The sequence below is a fragment of the Dendrobates tinctorius genome, unplaced genomic scaffold (assembly GCF_039654945.1).
Source record: "Dendrobates tinctorius isolate UK_male_01 unplaced genomic scaffold, ASM3965494v1 ptg000049l, whole genome shotgun sequence".
Taxonomy (NCBI): Eukaryota; Metazoa; Chordata; class Amphibia; order Anura; family Dendrobatidae; genus Dendrobates; species Dendrobates tinctorius.
In genome coordinates, this window is record NW_027361717.1 from 23130437 (window position 1) to 23152493 (window position 22057).

The following is a 22057-nucleotide window of genomic DNA, read 5'->3' on the forward strand; positions in this document are numbered from 1 at the left end:
TTCCACAAACCGTCGTACATGTACTGCGAGTCAAGATGGTTGCTGTCTGACTGCAGACTATCCCTGCACGTTGTCGTGAGGCCTGTACCGTCCCTCCTCCCCCGTATCTAACACTGTGATTGGCCAGTCAATTTAGCATTTTAGGAATTATTAAGGATTAGAGAAAGTTAAAAAAGTTCAAGTGGCAAGCTATGATGGTGCGGTCTGAAACAGCACCAATCCTAACAATGAAAATGGACATGGTGGTTACGGCGTCACCTCTTTTTATTAACTCTTTTGGTGCTGAATGACTTATCAATAGTTACTGACCACTCAATGTCAAAAGGGTTATTTTAAAATTGCCGCTCTGCTCACCATATTTCCTTCAGATCTACCATGCAGAGCAGTTGTGTAGATCCCCTTTATACTTGAGAGCATTTTCAACCTAAGTCCAATGTCATCATATGCCAGATACGCCAGGGAATACAGCAGAAATGATGACATTATGGGACATTGTGCTGCTTAAGGGCATAGTGGGAAAAAAACAGATTCAACAATACTGAAGTACTGGTATAATATACAACACACCGGTTTTTTGCATGGTCATGACAAGGACACAATTTGAAGCAATCTAAAAATGTTTGCATTATAATGATAATGCGCAAAGTCCTCCCCGACAATCCCAACTTTAATCGATATAAAACTTGGCTAGTAGTTAAATTCTTCAGCAGAAATTTTTTTGAGGTGTATAACACCAAAGGGACTTTTGTATAGATTAATCTCTGGTTCATTTCAAAGGCAGGCCAAAATTCCGACAGTACTTGTCCAATAAGAAGGCCAGGCACAAAATTAAACTACAAGCTGTGTGAGAATACCTCAGGGTACACCAACGGATTTAGAGGTTATGAAGGGAGGGACAACCGGATTGACCCCCCTTCCTGGCTGTGAGATTAAAAATTGTGTGCAAATTGGTGCACCCACTGCTAGATAAGGATTATGACTTGTAAGTATATAACTTTTGCACCAGCATCCCACTGTTCAAGTCACTCTCTGCCAGAGATACTGTTGCATGCGACACGGTACAAAAAAAAAAAAAGAGAGGCCTCCCAAAGCCGCTAATTGGCTAACTGGGATCTGCTTTCTCCCTTTCTCAGCAATGTAGCGATAACATGCTGGTGGTCAAGTAGAAGGACAAGAGAAATGTCCTTATCTTGACCACAATAAATTGTGACACCCGTTCCCCTTTTACTGCCCAATGTACCACTACAGATGTTCCAAAGCCAGATTGTAGCCTGCATTATAATAAGTTCACGGGGAGTATATCTATATCTCGGCTCAGGGCCTCAAACCGTGCATTGCCAAGCGAAAAGCTAAAGTACTGTACTTAAAGCTGGCTGTGCACATTGCACAGATGGCATAATACAATACTTCTTTGTGCTGTTTTGATGTGCTGGCAATATGGGGAGCTTCCTTCACTATCTGGAGGTATTTATCAAGGCCCTAATGTTTGGCGGCAGTCAGGAAGGTGAGGATTATACTAGGGCAACATTTCTCTGGTGAGGTTATCTAAACTACGAGGAAGGGAAGAACATAGAAAAGGTGCAGTGTGTGCACCAAAAGAGGAATACTAAGGAACACAATTTTACTGTTGTAAAACCCAGGGCTCTGGAGTCAGAGTTGCTGTCATGGAAATTGAGGAGTCCGGAGGTTTGGCTTACTGACTCCACAGCCTTGGTACGAGGGAGTTGGAGTCGGTGTCATGGAAATTGAGAAGTCGGAGGTTTTGCTTACCAACACAGTCCTGGTAAAACCTGCCCTGATACATCTGGCCTTTGCAGTAACTGTTCCCGCAAACCGCCGTAATATACTGCTTCATGATTGCTTGGGCTCATGCTGAGCACTGCTGCGATCAAATGCGGGTGTCTACTCTATATGAGTGGAAAGACAAAGAATCCCGGCACTCTCGTATTGAGTAACAGCTGTTTTATTGCAATCAAAGCAAAATCCATAGACATTTCAGCCCATCAGTTTATTGATGGAAGCCCAGGATGGGCAGAAATGGCTATGGATTTGCTTTGATTGCAGTAAAACCGTTACTACACAATGCATGAGGGCTGGGATTCTTTGCCTTTCCATTTATACTTCCTCCATGAGCACCACACTGGAACACTAAGTGATGTCCAGTTTTTGCTTTTCCCCCTTGCTCTATATGAGAGCTGACACTCTGCAGCAATGCCCACTATCGGTGCTAGCACCGATCATGGGCTTTTAAGCCCTCTGATGCCACTCTCAGTAGTGAGGGCGACACCGATGAGCTTCACAGAGGAAAGATGCTCCCTCTCTGCTCCCATCAGCACACGCAATTGCGATCACTTTGTGCCGATGGTCTCCATGGTGACTCCAGGCCAAAACATAGCTGTGAGGTCACCCAGGGGTGGTGGCCTGTAAACGCCTGCTCAGAGCAGGAGCTGATTTGCCTCCTCTCTCTGCCTTCAATGCACAGATCTAATGCAAAAGCATTGCAGAGCATTAGATCAGCGATCATCGATCATTGTCACCCGGTGACAATGTAAAATATTTTTTTTAAAAAATCACAAAATAAAGAACAGAAAAGATTAATCCAATAAATAGATTTTATTTATGAATAAACAAAAAAGTACACCTATTTGGAATCGCCGCGTTCGGAGCGACCCAATCTGTCCAACTGTCCCACTAGTTAACCGCTTCAGTAAACACCGTAAAAAAAAAGACGAAGCAAAAAACTGTGTTTTATCATACGCAATCAAAAAGATTAATGTAACTAAAAATGGTATAACTGCCAAAGTCATCTTGTCTTGCAAAAATACAAGTCACCATACAGCTCAGTCAGCAAAAAAATAAGTTATGGCTCTCAGAATAAAGTGATGTAAAAATAATTGAATTGAATTGAGAAATGCAAAGTACTACATCTGGGCAATAAAAATGAAAAAAGCATATATATAGAATGGGAGGAATAGGGCTAAGTGACAGCACATGTGAAAAAGACTTGGGTATACTAATAGATCACAGACTGAATATGAGTCAACAGTGTGATGCAGCAGCAAAAAAGGCAAATGCAATTCTAGGATGTATTAACAGAAGCATACAGTCTAGATCACGTGAAGTCATTATTTCCCTCTACTCCTCTTTGGTCAGACCTCATCTGGAATATTGTGTCCAGTTTTGGGCACCACATTTTAAAAAAGACATCAACAAACTGGAGCAAGTTCAGAAAAGAGCGACCAGAATGGTGACCGGTCTGCAAACCCTGTCTTATGAGGAAAGGTTGCAGGATTTGGGAATGTTTAGTTTGCAAAAGAGAAGACTGAGAGGAGACTTAATAGCTGTCTACAAATATCTAAAGGGCTGTCACATTGTAGAAGGATCAACTTTATTCTCATTTGCACAAGGAAAGACTAGAAGCAATGGGATGAAACTGAATGGGAGGAGACACAGATTAGATATTAGAAAAAACTTTTTGACAGTTAGAGTGATCAATGAGTGGAACAGGCTGACACGAGAATTAGTGAGTTCTCCTTCATTGGAAGTCTTCAAACAGAGGCTGGACAGACATCTGACTGGGATGATTTAGCGAATCCTGCTTTGAGCAGGGGGTTGGACCAGATGGCCCAGGAGGTCCCTTCCAACTCTACGATTCTATGATTCTATGATTAATTATTTTTTGTAGAAAAGTTTGTGTAAAAGCGGCAAAACACAAAAAAAATGTGGTATCGCTGTAATTGTACTGATCTGAAAAATAAAGCTGCCTGATCAATTTTACCACACTCGGAACAGCTTAATAAAAAAAAAAAAACAATTGCTGGTTTTTGTTAATTCTGCCTCAAAAAACTTGGAATAGAAAGCGATCAAAAAATGTCATGTGCAAATAAAAATATCAACTCGTCCCTCAAAAAAACAAGCCCTTACATGGCTCTGTCAGCTGAAATATAGAAAAATTAGTTTTCTGCAGTACAGTTAGTTTACGAACCCTCTGCTAGCTTTTCGTTAAAAAAAACTAAATAGTGCCCCACAATCACATCCTCCGCTTCTTCTAACTTCCATGCTACAACCAGCATTAGTTCAAAGTTTAACGGAACGTAATATGGTTGTCCATATTTAACTCTCTGCCACCAAGTTATCATCTTTTCACAACTGCTCTAATTGCTGTCCATACCTGGCCTCTGCAATCAAGGCAATGCATCTCTTTAAGTGAGTCCCCAGTATGCCTATACTTCACTGAATTTCTGCGATTAACCATTTCCTTTTTACAAGTCCCAGCCAGTTTCATATGCAGTTACTGTCCCAGTTTGTATCTACACACCGCTCTGCTTCATCTGCTCCATTTGTTTGTCTGCCATCTTGCATACCCTGCTGTCCTGGTTCTTGCTTAGCCACGTGTTTTCCATCAAAACCCTCTCCGCTGCACCATCACCTCTCGCCTATGATGCTTACCCAGGAAATCTCACAAAGAATCCACCTAAGGTGTGCTCTTAACAGAATACTCAAGCCATACAGTGAAGGAAATAATTATTTGGTCCTTATGCTGATTTTGAAAATTTGCCCACTGACAAAGACATGAACAGTCAGTATAGTAGTGTGGTGTAGTAACCACTGTGTCCGCTAGGGGGCGCTGTGGGGATGTCCCAAGAGAGAGAATGAGTGGCAGAATCCTGAAGGACCATTATGTATCTCAAGGTGGGTGGCCTTGAGATGGAGGCTTATGTGTGTGTGTTGATCAGCAATGATATTGCAGAGGTGTTGTTTCAGTGTATCAGGGAGAAGTCTCCAGGTAGCTGGGGAGACGGGCGGGCCCAGTTACCTACAAACCCACCCAGGGGGTGTGTTTGAGAACATTGTGATAAAAATGTGTGAATGGTTCAAGGACCTATGATGAGGTCATAGACATGTGACCCAGTGGGCGTGGCTACAGACCGTATAAGGTGGCCAGGATAGGTCACATGTGGTCAATGCAGGGACCTGGTTGGTCCGTTATGGAAGGCCCTGTCTGGGAGAGATGGGGGCTGTCTTGCTGACAGCAAGGAACAGTCCAGGAGGTATGTGGACGCTGAGAGAATTTTTATAAACAGCCTCCATACACTAGTTCAAAGGATTTTTGGATAAGAAAAATCACTTTACTAAATCTAGTCAAGAACATTCAAGGAGATAGAAACATCACTGCCACCATCCAACATCAGGAGACTACTTCAGAAATGTAAGAAAACCACTAGCAACTCAAAACAGAAAGGGTAGTTTTTTACAAATATTAGAAAAAAAACCATCCAGTCCCGGAGCAACATTTTATGGATAGATGGCGATGAAAGGAGGGCATGTGGCATGGGCTTTAAATTCACTCAGATTTAGCAAAACAACCACCAATGTGAGATAAACTCACTATAATGGAACAACATTAGTTTCGGATATTCACAGAGAACAATAATATTAAACCTACTCAAAGTGTGTGAATAAGCTAAAATGAATCCCAGAGTAAGAAATATATCTATAGTTTTATTGAATAACAATATTAAAAATGTGAAAATTAGGGGAAACAGAAAAACAACATCAAAATACCATAGTACAGAGAAAAAAATCATTATTGGGAAAGCTGAGCAAAGAACATGATTCAATATAAAGAAAATCCCTTACAAGTAGTCTTTATAAAGTGCAAAGGCTTAATAGACAAAAAAAAATTTGTCTAGAGGTAAGGTGCATAAAGAGCATAAAGAGGCTGTGACACACTCCATGAGAAAGTCATAGGGTGAAACGCACGCTGAAGTCACAGGAGCCACGGGTTACTGACCACTGGTAAATATTTATTATATCCCTTCTCTTTATGCACCTTACCTCTACACAAAGTTTACCTCTGTGCTATGGTATTTTGATGTTGTTTTTCTGTTTCCCCTAATTTTCATGTTTTTAATATTGTTATTCAATAAAACTACATATATTTTTTACTCTTGCATTCATTTTTGGGTCCATTATACTGTATGGAGCAGTATATGGGGTCATTATTCTGTATGAAGCATCATGTGGGGCCATTATACTGTATGAAGCATCATGTGGGGCCATTATACTGTAAGAAGCATCATGTGGGGCCATTATACTGTATGGAGTAGTATATGGGGCCATTATACTGTATGGAGCATCATGTGGGGCCATTATACTGCATGAAGCATCATGTGGGGCCATTATACTGTATGTTGCAGTATATGGGGCCATTATACTGTATGAAGCATCATGTGGGGCCATTATACTGTATGGAGCATCATGTGGGGCCATTATACTGTATGCAGCAACATGTGGGGCCATTATACTGTATGGAGCATCGTGTGGGGCCACTATACTGTATGTTGCAGTATATGGGGCCATTATACTGTATGAAGCATCAAGTGGGGCCATTATACTGTATGGAGCATCATGTGGGGCCATTATACTGTATGCAGCATCATGTGGGGCCATTATACTGTATGGAGCATTATGTGGGGCCATTATACAGTAGAATCTAGTGCACAGCCTGGCCAGCCGGTCAGTCAAGTGAGACAGCTGCATAGAAATATATGCAGCTGTCACACTTGGGTCAGGAGAGCCGCTGGCTAGAATGTGCACTGTTCTGATCTCATTTCAATTTATTTTTTTTCAGCTGTTTGACTTGTATATGTTTGAGGAAAAGGTGTGTGTAAATAGGTGTGGTTTAAAAATGGGTGTGGCTTAAACATGGGTGTGGCTTTCTTACACACAAACACAGAACCTGTGATTAAAAATTTGAATCCCTCCCCTGGTAGGGATTGCGTGGCCAGAATCTCTAGTCTGTACAGTGTCCGGCTGGGTAAGTTGCAGGTTTTGAGTGTTTTACCTATTTTTTCTGTGTGGGTTGTTACACAATCATAACACATTATCTAGCAGTAAAGATGTTGGCTCAGTTCCTGAGCCTAAATCAAAGTCTGGAAGCTGGGGTATGATGTAACGATATATCGTATTTCAGTGAGGGGTTAAGGTAACATTATTTTGGTCACAGGTTCCTTTTAATTTGAGAAAAACAACAATTTATGCTTAAGCGTGTAATATTTTATTCTTTGTAAAATCAAGTCTCGTTCTATTAAACTTTTGTTTATCAAAGTAATCTCCATAAATATATTAAATATAACTAGATCCCATTTTGATTATGGAGGGAGTGGCTCATCCCGTACCGTGGACAAGAAGGAGGGGTGTAGATTTGATACAATTTTCAAAATATATTCAAGACGAGCTAGGATTGATACAGCAAGACTCCAGCAAGGACATGTGTACCAGTGCCATTCAGGATTATCATTAGATTTTAGAGCTTTTATAATTCCATTCTGACTATTCTGCGAAATTCAGGTTTTCATGCTATGTTAATATGTGGCTGTATTTTTAGTTTGGCTTCAAAGAAGAAAAATCTGAAAGCAAGCACATCAAATGCCGACACCCTCCAGTGCAGCATCTCAGTGTGCGAGCAAGATGTAACACACATGGAACTCACAAGTGGCAACTACAGGATACTGATTTGCAAAATGTAAAGACATCTTTACACAAGTGTTAACAGTGCAGGCAAAGTTTATTGAAAAAAAAATGTGTTTTTTTGCAAACAGATGAAAACTGTACAGTACATGTGTCTTTCAGTGGATTGTTCTTCACCACTGGAGCTGCTTAACAGCTGTGGAACGTGCAGGCAGGCAGCAGTTCTAGGGAAAGAATAAAGAATATGAGTAATTGGATGGATATCAGCCCGATAGGACTACCCTGGAATTGTTCTTCAAACATGGATCCAAAGACCACCACTCATACTCCACATTTGCTAAGAAAAAAAGAATCTAGTACATTGCTAGGAGTAATAATTTACCCAAACCAGATTTTTTTTAGTCAAACTTATTTCAGCCTTCCACTGTACTTGTCGATCCTGGTTGTCAAAATGCTGGGGAATGATTACAGCTGCGCTCACAGTTTAGTGAGTTGGGACTCCATGTGCCGCCTCTATGACTGAATGCAGTTGGCTGCAGGGAGAATGTAATGCATTTTCTTCCTGTAGCTGTGCTTCTAGTATGGCAGACATGACTTTAACGTCATCTACCTGCAGATTAACCCTATATCTACAGGTAAATAGCTAATCTCACCATTGGCGGACATACTGCCGGTTCAATCTGTGCAACTGCACAGAGGCCCAGAGCCTCCAGGGGGCCCTGCAAGGTGGCTAATGAGGAGGGCAATCTGGCCGTTTTCTCCAGGCCCGAGGCTCCGGGGGCCCCTGGCCAGATTGCCCTCATGTGTAGGCTTGCAGCGGTGGGCAGGGAGCGATCCAAACAGCTCCGTTGCCTGCAAGAGAAAATTGCAGGAGCGGAGCTGCAAGGACCCATCCTCCTTCCTGCCTGCCGCCCACGCTTCCTGTCTCTGACACAGAGAGGAGTGCGCCGCTGAATGATGTCATCATTCAGCGGCCGCTGCTGTGCCAGAGCGAGGAAACGTGGGCGGCGGACAGGTGAGAGGAGAGAGGTGGTGTGTGTGTGTGTGTGTGTAGGTGGAGCCTGTCCCTGGAGGAGAAGGTCAATGATATGATGGGGGCATGAGGAGAAGGCAGTGATGGGGAGAGAAGGCCATGATGGGGTGATGGGAGAAGGCCATGATGGGGGTGATGGAGAGAAGGCATTAATGGGATCATGGGAGTGATGGAGAAGGCCATGATTGGGTGATGGCGAGAGAGGAATAATAGGAGTGATGGGGAGAGGGCTAATGATGGGGTGATGGAGAAAGCAATGATGGGAGTGATTTGGAGAATGCAATGATGGGAGTGATGGGGAGAAGGCCATGATGGGGTGATGGGAGAAGGCCATAATGGGGTGATGGGGAGAAGGCCATGATGGAGTGATGGGGAGAATGCAATGATGGGAGTGATGGAGAAGGCAATGATGGGGTGATGGGGAGAGGGGAATGATGGGAGTGATGGGGAGAGGGCTAATGATGGAGTGATTTGGAGAATGCAATGATGGGAGTGATTTGGAAAATGCAATAATGGGAGTGATTTGGAGAATGCAATGATGGGAGTGATGGGGAGAAAGCAATGATGGGGTGATGGGACAAGGCAATAATGGGAGTGATGGGGAGAAGGCAATGATGGGAGTGATGGGGAGAAAGCAGTGATGGGAGTGATGGGGAGAAGGCAATGATGGGGGTGATGGGGAGAAGGCAATGATGGGAGTGATGGAGAGAAGGCAATGATGGGGGTGATGGGAGAAGGCCATGATGGGGTGATGGGAGAAGGCCATGATGGGGTGATGGGAGAAGGCCATGATGGGGTGATGGGAGTAGGCAATGATGGGAGTGATGGGGAGAGGGCTAATGACGATGTGATGGAGAAGGCAATAATGGGAGTGATTTGCAGAATGCAATGATGGCAGTGATGGGGAGAAGGCCTTGATGGGAATGATGGTGAGAAGGCAATGATGGAGTGATGGGAGAAGGCCATGATGGGGGTGATGGGAGAGTGATGTGAGTGATGGGGAGAAGGCAATGATGGGGGGTGATGGGGAGAAGGCAATGATGGGGAGTGATGGGGAGAAGGCAGTGATGGGGAGAAAGCAATGATGGGAGTGATGGGGAGAAGGCAATGATGGGGAGAAGGCAATGATGGGAGTGATGAGGAGAAGGCAATGATGGGGGTTATGGAGAGGGCAATGATGGGGAGAAGGCAATGATGGGAGTGATGGGGAGAAGACAATGATGGGAGTGATGGGGAGAAGGCAATGATGGGAGTGATGAAGAAGGCAATGATGGGGTAATGGGGAGAAGGCAATGATGGGGGTGATGGAGAGGGCAAAGATGGGATGGTGGGGGAAAAAGAAATGATGATGGGGTGGTGGGGGAGAATGCAATGATGGTGGTGGTGGAAAGGGCAATAATGGGGGTGGTGGAGGAGGAAATGATGGAGGTGGTGGAATGGGCAATGATGGGAGTGGTGGGGGAGAATAAAATGATGGAGGTGGTGAAGAGGGCAATGATGGGGTGGAGGAGAGGACAATAATGGGATGCGAGGGGAGGAGGACAATGAGGGGTGTGGGGGATTGGGATGGGAGGAAGGGGGACTTATAACGGCCTTAGGAACAGGGGGAGGTGGAGGAAGACATTATTATCGCTTATTATGTCTAACACAGTCCCTTAGTATATAGTGTACTCACTAATTCTGTATAGCACCATCCTTAGTTACATAGTTTCCTCTTTTATTATTTAAAACACCGTCCCTTATTACGTACCATCCTCTCTAGTTATATATGGTGCCGTCCCTTATTATATAGCTTCCTCTGCTGTTATGTACAGTGCTGTCTCTTACATAGTGTATTCTTGTAATTTTTGTTATTCACAGCACCCTATTTTATTACATAGTCCCCTCTCTTTTTAGATATAAAATGACTGCTGATCGAGGAGCCGGTGACCAGACTACCAGTCCATCAGCTCCTCCATTAGAAAAGAAGCTTTCCCATGCTCCATCAGCCATCATTGCATTATACAGCTAATAAGACAGGGCGATATGTAATAAAAAACAGGGCTCTATATAATTCAATATGCAAGGGACGGTACTCTACATAACAAGAGAGGACACTGTGTAAGGGACAGCAATATACATAATAAAGGAGGCTATGTAATATAGACATGTATGTGTGTGTGGCTATATATATACATATATATATATATATATATGTATATATATATATATATATATATATATATATATGTATATATATATATATATATATATATATACACACACGTAGCTTTGACGCCATAAAAGGAGGGGGGCCCACACATTTCTTGCACAGGGGCCCCAAGCTGTCAGAGTCTGCCCCTGAATCTTACAATGAAAGATTTTCTTTATATTCCATGTGGATTGGTGAGGTTTGGGTCCTGTGATCACCATCAATCACTCAAAACACCACTGAGAAGTGCACAGCTCCTGCCTACTTTCTATTGAATCCGTACTCTGCTTCGTGTGCTAAACCTTCACCAATCTGCAAAAACTTTAAAGATCAAAAAATATATAAAACACTACTAAAGTTTACTTTCTATTTAACCATATTATAGTTACATTAATTTAATTTCTTTTTGGATTGGTTTTGTGAATATTACCTGCTGTTTGGTAGCATAAACAAATCTATACTGATAATATGCAAAAAATTGTAGAATTGATTTATGAGTTTATCTGTAAGCAGAAAAAGGCATTTTTATTATGATATATACAGGTGCTTCTCACAAAATTAGAATATCATCAAAAAGTTAATTTATTTCAGTTCTTCAATACAAAAAGTGAAACTCATATATTCTATAGAGTCATTACAAACAGAGTGATCTATTTCAAGTGTTTATTTCTGTTAATGTTGATGATTATGACTTATGAGTCCCCCTCCCAGGGCTGTGGGGTATTCGGTACTGGGCCGGTCACTCAGAGGGGAAGGTGTCACAGCAGCGGTGACCCGGTCCGTGGCCCTGGGTGCCCAAGTAAAAGGGAGATTTAATGGTGGAATGTAATGGATTAAATGAATAGTTTGTGACGCCACTGTTCTTATGAACTTTCCTTGTATGGCAGACAGCTGTAGCCTGCTTCGGGGACTCCTTGCTTCCTAGTCCCAGCTCACTAGTCAGTTGCTGTTGTGCCCCCAAGTCTGATGTGGGAATAAAGTATTGTTAACTTCTACTCCTCCGGTGTCTGCTGCAGGATCATTAGTATCCATACAACCTCGGGGACCGGGCCCCGGCCTTGCGCTTATAACTTCTAGGAAGGGTTCTCCTCTAACCCACGTCCTCTGTTGTCCTTGACTCCTCATGTTCCGTACTAATCCTTTCTTTCTATGGAACAATCAGGTTTCCTTTCTATGTCTCTCTCCTGTGCCAGCAGACCCAGGTCACTGTGACCTGCTGCAGCACTTCCTTCATCCATCCCTCTCCCGGGGATCTTCTCTGTCTCACTCTCTGTCCTTCTGCATCCTCACTCACTCCCAGTGACTGACTGAATCCCTCAACTCTTCCCGCTTTTTGTAATATAAACTAACTCCACCCACCTCCCAGCACGTTTCGGGTTCAGAACAGGGAGCCACCAATGGGTGCTTTGCTATACTCCAAGCAGGGAGCCACCGAAGGTGCTTTGCTACACTACTTTGTGGTGAGGGGTGTAGGTGTTGGAGTGTGGTTGGGAGTTTCCACCTTACCTGGATGGTGGAGTACCACACCTCAGGAGGAGGTGCAGTACCTCTGTGGCGACTGAGCCTCAGGGGCGCCACACTTACAGCCAATGAAAACCCAAAAGTCTTTATCTCAGTAAACTAGAATAGAATACTTTATAACACCAGCTTGAAAAGTGATTATAAAATCCGAAATGTTGGCCTACTGAAATGTATGTTCAGTAAATGCACCCAATACTTGGTCAGGGCTCCTTTTGCATCAATTACCACATCAATGCGGCATGACATCCTCACCCATCCCTGTAGACTGTGAGCCCTCGCGGGCAGGGTCCCTTCTCCTTATGTATTTGTGTGTCCCTTGTCTTACACATGTTTATTATACTTGTCTATATTTCCCCTTTTCACATGTAAAGCGCCATGGAATAAATGGCGCTATATAAATGCATAATAATAATAATAATGACATGGAGGCGTTCAGCCTGTGGCACTGCTGAGATGTTATGGAAGCCCAGGTTGCTTTGATAGCAGCCTTCAGTTCGTCTGCATTGTTGGGTCTGGTGTCTCTCATCTTCCTCTTGACAATACCCCATAGATTCTCTAAGGGGTTAAGGTCAGGTGAGTTTTCTGGCCAATCAAGCACAGTGATACTGTTGTTTTTAGACGAGGTATTGGTAATTTTGGCAGTGTGGACAGGTGCCAATTCCTGTTGGAGAATGAAATTTCCATCTCCAAAAAGCTTATCGGCAGAGGGTAGCATGAAGTGCTCTAAAATTTCCTGGCTGTGCTGTCTTTGGTCTTGGTAAAACACAGAGGACCTACACCAGCAGATGACATGGCTCCCCAAACCATCATTGATTGTGGAGACACTACTTTCTTCTGAATACAACACCTTGGACCATTGAGCAACAGTCCAATTCTTTTTCTCCTTGGCCAAGGATACGTCTGTGTGTGGTGGCTCTTGAAGCAATGACTCCAGCAGCAGTCCACTCCTTTTGAATCTCCCCCAAATTTTTGACTGGCCTTTTCTTAACAATTCTTGCAAGGCTGCGGTTATCCCGATTGCTTGTGCACCTTTTTCTACCACACTTTTTTCTTCCACTCAACTTTCCATTAATATCTTTGGCTACAGCACTCTGTGAAACAGCCAGCTTCTTTAGCAATGACCTCCTTGTGGAGTGTGTCAGTGACTGCCTTCTGGACATCTGTCAAGACAGCAGTCTTCCCCATGATTGTGGAGCTACTGAAACAGACTAAGGGACCTTTTTAAATGATTAGGAAGCCTTTGTAGGTGTTTTTTGTTAATTATTCTAATTTACTGAGACAATGACTTTTGGTTTTTCATTGGCTGTAACATCAACATTAACAGAAAAAGACACTTGAAATAGATTACTCTGTTTGTAATGACTTTATACAGTATAATATCGGTTTCACTATTTGTATTGAAGAACTGAAAGAAATTAACTTTTTGATGATATTCTAATTTTGTGAGAAGCACCTGTATATATTTTTTAAATGCCTTTAATTTTTGGGGGCTGGTTTGTAAACAGACAGTACATACCTGATGTTGTTGAGCATTTATTAAGGGCAGACACTGCTGAATAGTAGGTTTTTCCCAGGAATTCCTCCATAGTGATTTTCTGATCAGTCTCAAGCAAGCACTGGGTGGAATCCTTGAAGAGAAGATCTTTGCCCTCCTTAGAGCCGAATAACTGAAATTTTTGTGTCTGGATTCCATTCCGTCCAAATAGTGACTAAAAATGTGAACATTTAGGGGAAAATCATTATTTTTTTTCATTCATTAATAAGTTCATTGACTCATAGTGGATGGGGTAGGACATCACGTCACCTTTTTAGACCTGCATATTGTCATGTGTGGAGAAAGAACAATGTCAGTAGGATCAAACCTCCTAAGCCGTCTATATATTCATGCAGGCCATAGAAAACTGAATAAAATCATACCTTGATATCTGCAATCTGATGTCTTATTACAAAGAAATTCAAGGTTTTCTTATATGTAAATGACCTGATAGGATCAATGGGCTGGAGACTGATCTCCCTGAGTATCTGCCTCCAGAGATTATTATAAATGAAAGGGGGCATTAACAGGGTGAGACATGTAGATCAGGAGAGCAGACTGTCTGTCATTACATGTCTCATGCTGGTAATGCCCCCCTTTCATTTAAAATAAGCTTTGGATGCAGATTCTCAGGGAGATGTATGTCTGGCCTATAGATCTAAATGGCTCATTTACATATTAACAAAAACATGGATTTCTCTGGAGTAAGACATTGAATTGCGGATATCAAGGTATAATTTTATTCAACTTTCTATGACTTGCGTGGCCATATAGATGGCGTAGGAGGGTTGATCCTATTGACAAATTCCCATTAAGACCTACTCATTACTGAATTTGAATAAGTAGGAGTAAAGGTGCTCATCTATCTTTCTTAGCTGTTGTCTGACGGCTATCTTTCCTCATTCCACCATACACATGAATGCTTGGCTCGACCAGAAGTGGACGAACAAAAGGATCAGACAAATTAATTCAAGCTGTCCAATTCTTTTCTCCTCTGACATAATTGGACCAGTTGGATGTTAGGTAGGTAACTGGTCTCGTTGCAGTCATCAAGTTCAGACTACTTTTTCTCTAAGAAAACATAGAAGTGCAAGCACAAAATATGAAGGAAATATCTTTATTGAATAATTACAAAACATATAAAACTTTAAAAAGAGAGTATCGGACATGGGCAATAATGGTGATATCAAACAAACCTAGAGATAGCAGTGGTGTCAACATATGATAACAAAAAGCAACAGGCAAACAGGTTACTTAAATAAGCGATCTAGCCACAATAAGGCATAAAGAGGAATAAAGATAGAGACCGTTGTGGGTTCAAGAAGGCTGTAGAACCAAAAATGAACTGATGTAGAATAGACCTGTGTGGCAGCCAAAGGAGCAGCCTCACATCCCCTGTGTGGCAGCCAAAGTAGCAGCCTCACACCCCCTGTGTGGCAGGCAGCCAAAAGAGCAGCCGTAACACCCCCTGTGTCAGCTAAAGGAGCAGCCGTAACACCCCCTGTGTGGCAGCCAAAGGAGCAGCCTCACACCCCCTGTGTGGCAGCCAAAGGAGCAGCCTCACATACCCTGTGTGGCGGCCTAAGGAGCAGCCTCACATTCCCTGTGTGGCGGCCTAAGGGGGGCTGCTCCTTTTGGTTTCCACGCAGGTCTATTCTACCTCCTTTTATTTCTTTATGCATTAGTTAATTTTTGGTTCTACAGCCTTCTTGAACCCAGAATTGTCTCTATTTTTATTCCTCTTTATGCTTTATTGTGGCTAGATTTCTTATCTAAGTAAGCTGTTTGGCTCACTTGAATCCTAATTATACTCTAGTACCTTGATCAGCTTTGGTGATACATTATTTCCAACTACATCAAAAATTTCCTTCATATCCTCATTGGGACTCTGTACATCTGTATACTGTTGCGGTAGGACTTTCTTCCACCGTGTATCTAATTGATTCTGACATACATTTTTGAAGAGTGTTGTTTGTTATCATATCTTTACACTATTGCCATGTTTAAACGTGTTTGATGCCACCATTATTACCTATGGATTTTTGACTGTTCAGGGAGGTTGTCTCTGTGTGGATCTGCCTATGTCTGATAAACTCTTTTTAACGTTTTATATGTCTATTAATTGTTCAATAAAGATATTTTCTTTTTTTGGGGGGGATTACACTCCTATGTTTAGCTAACTATTTGGGAGAGCCTTCACAAGTTTTGGTCCATTAAATAATACTTTCTCTTAGGTTTATGGGGGCCTTTGGGTTCGTGGAAAATTAAGCCAGAAAAAAAACAATATTTGTGTTCTACAGGGGAGATTAGACAGCACACTTTTGGGTCACTTTCCACAATGAAAGTCACCATGTAAGCATATATAAAACCATGCTGCAAGGATTAGACTCCATCCGTTGTATTGAGAAGTGTCATTAGACCCAATTTGGTGCCATGTAGGTATAGCGTTACTCTAAAAGTACAACTCAACTGTGCTCTATGTATTTTTCAGGTTTACTTTAAAAAGTTTGGGTACAGATGGATATGAGTGAGTGCAGCAGTTTTTTTGTTGTGGGCACAATTTTTGGTGTTCAGACGCTAGTTGTGAAGGAACCTAATTTGGGATCACGATTTAGTTTAGGAACCTAGTAGATTTTCTTGAAAGGAAGTAGAAAAATAATGAGTTACTGATGGTCTGACGCCTTTACCTGCTGTTTACTAAGCATCTTTGCCACACTGTTCCTCTTCTCTGGTCGAGTGATGACAGCATGGGCAGGCACCTCTGCCAGGTTGCACGTTTTGTAGTCGCTGACAGATGCCCGAGAGCCATCGCGGCATAACAACTCAAAATCACTTGACTTTAATTTCTTTGCCCATTCTGAAGAGCTTTTACCTGAACAAAGCCCCACAACAAAGAGTTAGTGAACTTATATGTGTAGTTGGCCTTCTAAATTTGCCTCAATGCTGTACATCCAACTTAAAAAAAAATTGTAAATGCACCATATGTTAAAACAAATTGTTCACTTGATCGTCAGCTTCTTCTTAAAGGGGCTCTCCACTTTGAACTATCCTTTTTGTTAGAATAGTTTCCTGACAGCACAGTAAGCTTACCACAGAATATACAAATGCTGTGACCCCCACTGTTTTCCTATAATCTTTGGAGAAACCTGTCAGCTAGTGTTAATATCTCTTGAAGCGTCCCCACAGGGGTCGTAAAGTATTAAGTTATAATCAGAAGGCTATGTACATAATCCATAACTCTGCTAAAGGGTCAGACATTTTTATAACTGAGGAGGATCCTTAACATGGATATCTTGCAGATCGCTGGGAGTCTGACTAGTGGGATACCAATGATCCCAAGATCGAAGCTCTGAAGTCCCATCTTTAATAGAACGGAGTTTCAAATGCTTTAACACTGCTCCATTCATTGTCTATGGGGCTTGCAGAAATAGCCAAGCGCTCTCTATGGCTGTCTCACAGACAATGATTGGTGTATTGGCCACATATGCGACCTCCATTCCATTTAGGCAAGGGCTGTTTTTAGGGTTCCAGAGCCCCAATCTGTAGATAACTTGTTTTTTTGGGGGGGGGTATACCCCTTTAACTTACAATTCTCTAACACCTTTTAAGCTAGACAACCCATTTGTTGGTTTTATTCTGAGGAAGCAGGATGAAAACCAATATGTCTTCAAGTAGCAGAGCAAATAATGCAGAGATACATGCTCTCATTCCTTGTGGCTAGTGTTGAGCTTTTCGATACCGCAAGTATCGGGTATCGGCCGATATTAGCTGTATCGGAATTCCGATACTGACTTCCGATACTTTTTTCATATCAGATACCGGAATCGGAAGTTCCCATAATGCTATCAGCCCGCTCGCTTTGATTCAGCCAATGGGAATCCTCAGAAGTGTGGGCACATCCTGTTAGGCATGTAGGCATGTTAACTATTGGCATGGCTGTGATTGGCTGCTGAAATGATGTCATGATGCACTATAAAAGCCACTGCCGCCGCCATTTCTGGTCACTCTGCTGTGAATTCAGTTAGGGACAGGCTGCTGTTGAAGACTGTGAGGGACAGTTAGAAATAGCGATTCTCAAAACAATATTGTGCTTTACCCAGGCTACATAAACCACCACTGTAGCTTGCTTTTCCCTAGCAGCAGTGTTCACAGTTGTCTGCAAGGGCTGTGTGAGTGCAGCTCACGCTGTGGAGTGGGTCCTGCTGCCACGTCTGGTTGTAGGCCGCCCAGCATGCCTCACTGCTGCCTCATACATATTTTTCTTTTTGAGCTGCTTATTTTTAAAAATTCTATCTAGTGTGCTTCCATCCGTATCCATATACGTTGGTTGCAAACACTAGTAGTAGACAGCGGAGCCTTTCTGCAGCTTTTCAGTGCTAGTGCCCACTTATCTCCGCTGTTCACGGCTGTCTGAGAGGTCTCTGACTGTGTGTGAGTGCAGCTCCCGCTGAGTAGTGTGTCCTGTAGCTACGTCTGGTTGTAGGCCGCTCAGCGTGTCACTGCCTCACATATTTTTCTTTTATTTCAGCTCATTTTTTCTCCTATTAGTGTGTATCCATCCGTATCCATATACGGTGGTTGCAAACACTCTAGGAGTACACAGCGGAGCCTTTCTGCAGCCTGTCAGTGCTAGTGCCCACTTAGCTGCACTGTTCACGGCTGTCTGAGAGGTCTCTGACTGTGTGTGAGTGCAGCTCACGCTGAGTAGTGTGTCCTGCAGCTCCGTCTGGTTGTAGGCTGCTCAGCGTGAGTCACTGCCTCACACATATATTTCTTTAATTGCAGCTCATTTTTTCTTCTCCTATTAGTGTGCATCCATCCATATCCATCTACATTGGTTGGTTGCAAACACTATATAGGAGTAGATAGAGGAGCCTTTTTTCTGGCTTGTGCCCATCAGCTGCAGCCTGATTAGTATTACCCAATTTTTTTTGGAGCCTCATCTTTTGCATTGTAGGTTACCTGCCTGCATTGTAATAGCTCCAGAAAGTTGGTGATACTCTCAGTTTTAAATCTTTGGTCACATCCTTTTAGTTTTTTTTCACCCAAAAAAAAACAACAAAGTTCACCAAACACTACATTTGAAAGTTGTGTAGGCCACATTAGCTCCCATTACAGTGTAGTCGACACACACACTTCATAAAATTAGTGTTTCTTATACCTGTAACCAGCTGTTCAGGAATAAGCACACTAAGGCCCCCCTTTGTACTTTTCTGCATATCTTTCTCAGTCTAGCAAGATGAAGAAGGCAGGGAGTAAGGCACGTGGCCGTGGGCGTGGAGTTTCAGCAGTGAGAGGACGTGGGGATTCTGCAGGGAGAGGACGTGGGGATTCTGCAGGGAGAGGACGTGGGGATTCTGTGCCTGCTGTTGGCACCAGTGAGTCAGCATCCCCCAGTTTTAGCAGGCAACAGTCCTTTATGCGCAGCTTTGTAGGACCTCACCGTACCCCACTGCTGCGGGAGGAACAAATTGAAGCCGTTGTCGGATGGATGGCAGCTAATGCATAGACTTCAATTACTTCCACATCCTCTCAGGGCCAGAGCACCGAAGAGCAACCATCTGTCTCTTCACCGCCTGCCAAAGTGCCCAGGCAGTCAGAGAGCCCTGGACAGGAGTCATCACAGTCTCTACTTCTGTTCTCGGAATCTGTTGGTTTGGAAAGAGGGGGCCAGCCAAGCAGCATTCCAGAATGTGAAGAAGAGGGAGTATGCAGTGATGCACAACTTCTTTGTCCCTCTGAATCTGAAGAGGCGGGTGGGCCAGTGCCTATGGTCAGCACACCTCAGTACGCATCAGATGATGACGAGACTCAGTTACCACTTTCTGTTGCGTACGGTGCTGGCGAGACAACCCAGGAGAAGCAGGTGTTTGAAGAGGGGAGTGTAGATGATGAGGTCCTTGACCCATCATGGCGTGAGGAACAGGAAGGTGGTGGGAGCAGCTCTGAGGAAGAGATTCCCCGAACGGCCAAAACCGGAGGGAGAGGGAGGGGGCAGACTTGGTTGCCTGTAGCCTCCACTTCGGCACCCGTTAGGAGCATTCCACTTTCAAAAGGCAAAAAGGGCGCTCCCAAGACTTGCAGTGCGTGGTCCTTTTTTGACACAGTTGCAGATGACATTTGCTTTGTCAAATGCAAGCTGTGTCATCAGAGAGTCAAAGAGGGAAAAATGTCAGCAACCTCAATACCACTAATATGTGGAAACATGTGCGGACCAAGCACGAGCTGGAGTTACACAGACACACTGAAGACGTAGGCCAACGTACAGCACCACCTACCACCTCTTCAGCTCGTGTTGGGGCCTCTTCCTCCAGCTCACACATAGCTGGTTTGGCTTCCTCACAGGATCGCCAAGGAAGAACCTCTGGCACTGTTGTCCGGAGACCCTGTGACATTCCACCCACAGCACCACGTTCCAAGTCATCCTCACACTCCCAGGCCACTCGGCAGCCATCGGTAGCACAGGCATGGGAGAAAAGGCGGCCATACTCGGCAATCCATCGCCGAGCACAGGCTCTGAATGCTGGCATTGCCAAACTACTGGCCCTTGAAATGCTGTCATTCAGGCTGGTGGAGACTGACACGTTCCGGGACTTCATGGCATTGGCAGTCCCACAATACACTGTGCCCAGACACTTTTATTTCAGCAGGCGAGCCGTCCCTGCCCTGCAGAAACATGTGGAGGCAAACATAAAACATGCGCTACTAAACGCCGTCAGTAGCAAGGTCCACCTGACCACTGATGCGTGGACCAGTAACCTTGGACAGGGACGATACCTTTCCCTCACTGCCCATTGGGTCAATGTTGTGGAGCCGGGTACAGATCTGAGAGTGGCGCTCTACGTGTTCTGCCAACTCCACGGATTGCAGGAATCCAGTCTGTACATATTGACTCCACCTCCTACTCCAGTTCCTCTGAAACAGCGCAGCAGGAGCCTGTTACGACCGATATGAGCACAGCCGTGGCCAAACATCAACAGGCCGTACTGAAATTAATTTCATTGGGGAATCGAAGCCACACAGCGCAGGAGCTCTGGAAAGCCATCAAGCAGGAGAGCGACGTGTCGTTTGTGCCAGCGAATCTCCAGCCGGGCTTGGTAGTGTGTGACAATGGCCGAAATCTGGTGGCAGCTCTTAGCCTAGGCAACCTCACTCACATCCCATGTCTGGCACATGTGCTCAACTTGGTTGTGCAGAGCTTTCTGAGGGACTATCCGGATCTTGATGCACTGCTGCACAAGGTCCGCATAGAGTGCGCTCACTTGCGTCGTTCCAGCACGGCAAGACCGCGCCTTGCTGCTCTGCAGCGCCGATTACACCTTCCGGAACATCGCATCATATGTGACCTACCCACCAGGTGGAATTCAACGTTACATATGTTGGAGCGGTTGTGTGAGCAGCAGGCAGCAGTCATGGAGTACCAGCTGCATCAGGCGCAAACAAGTTGCAATGTGTGCCGGTCACACTTCAGCACCACTGAGTGGGCCTCTATGAAGGACATCTGCTTCGTTTTGCGTGCCTTCGATGATTCCACGCGGATGGCGAGTGCAGATGATGCACTAGTCAGCATGACTGTCCCCCTTATCTGCATGATTCAAAAAACACTGCAAGCACTAAGGGATGAGGTTTTGGAAGAGGTGGAGGATGAGGAGTCCCAAATGCCATTTGCTTCTGGACAGTCTGCGCTACGTGCTTCCTCACAAAGGCCTAGGCAGGGGACACTTTGTGAGGAGGATGAGGAGGAGTCAATGGAGGAGGAAGACATCTCTCCACAGGAGGGAGGTACACAAAGCTCTAGTCAGTATGTACAGCGAGGGTGGGGTGATGCAGAGCAGGCAGAGATCACGCCTCAAGCATGGGACAGCGGTTCTTTGGCAGTTGGGAGTCTGCAGCATATGGTTGACTTCATGCTGCAGTGCCTGAGAAATGACCGCCGCATCGCCCACATTATCTACACGGCTGATTATTGGGTGTACACCCTCCTAGATCCTCGCTACCGGGACAACTTGCAAACCCTCATACCAACGTTGAACCGGGAGCGTAAACTGCGGGAGTACCAAGATACACTGGTGCAGTCCATCATGTTTTCCATTCCACCCGACAGCAGTGGTGCTAGTGCTTTACAAAGCACCTCTGTGCGTCGAGCCAGTGGAGGAAACTCGGCACAAAGAGGGAGCAGAGGCAGCGCCTCAGCACAAGGCAAGACCACTATGGCCCAAATGTGGCAAAGTTTTGTGTGTCCGCCACAATTGTCTACACCATCACTGACGTTTCCGTCAGATGGTGACAGACTACGTGTCTTGCC

At 44.2% G+C, this 22057-nt stretch overlaps 1 protein-coding gene across 1 annotated transcript in view; it reads right to left on the bottom strand.

Annotated features, from left to right (window-relative positions):
• Positions 1-7557: 7557 nt before the first annotated feature.
• LOC141091140 (serotransferrin-B-like) overlaps positions 7558-22057 on the bottom strand; it is a 72149-nt gene continuing 57649 nt past the window's right edge. Inside the window, exons 15-17 of the mRNA XM_073576539.1 lie at positions 16440-16624; positions 13735-13927; positions 7558-7697 (exon numbers count right to left, since the gene is read on the bottom strand). Of these exons, the coding sequence (XP_073432640.1) occupies positions 7663-7697; positions 13735-13927; positions 16440-16624 (413 nt within the window). The 3' untranslated portion in view covers positions 7558-7662. The remainder of the gene's footprint in view (positions 7698-13734; positions 13928-16439; positions 16625-22057) is intronic.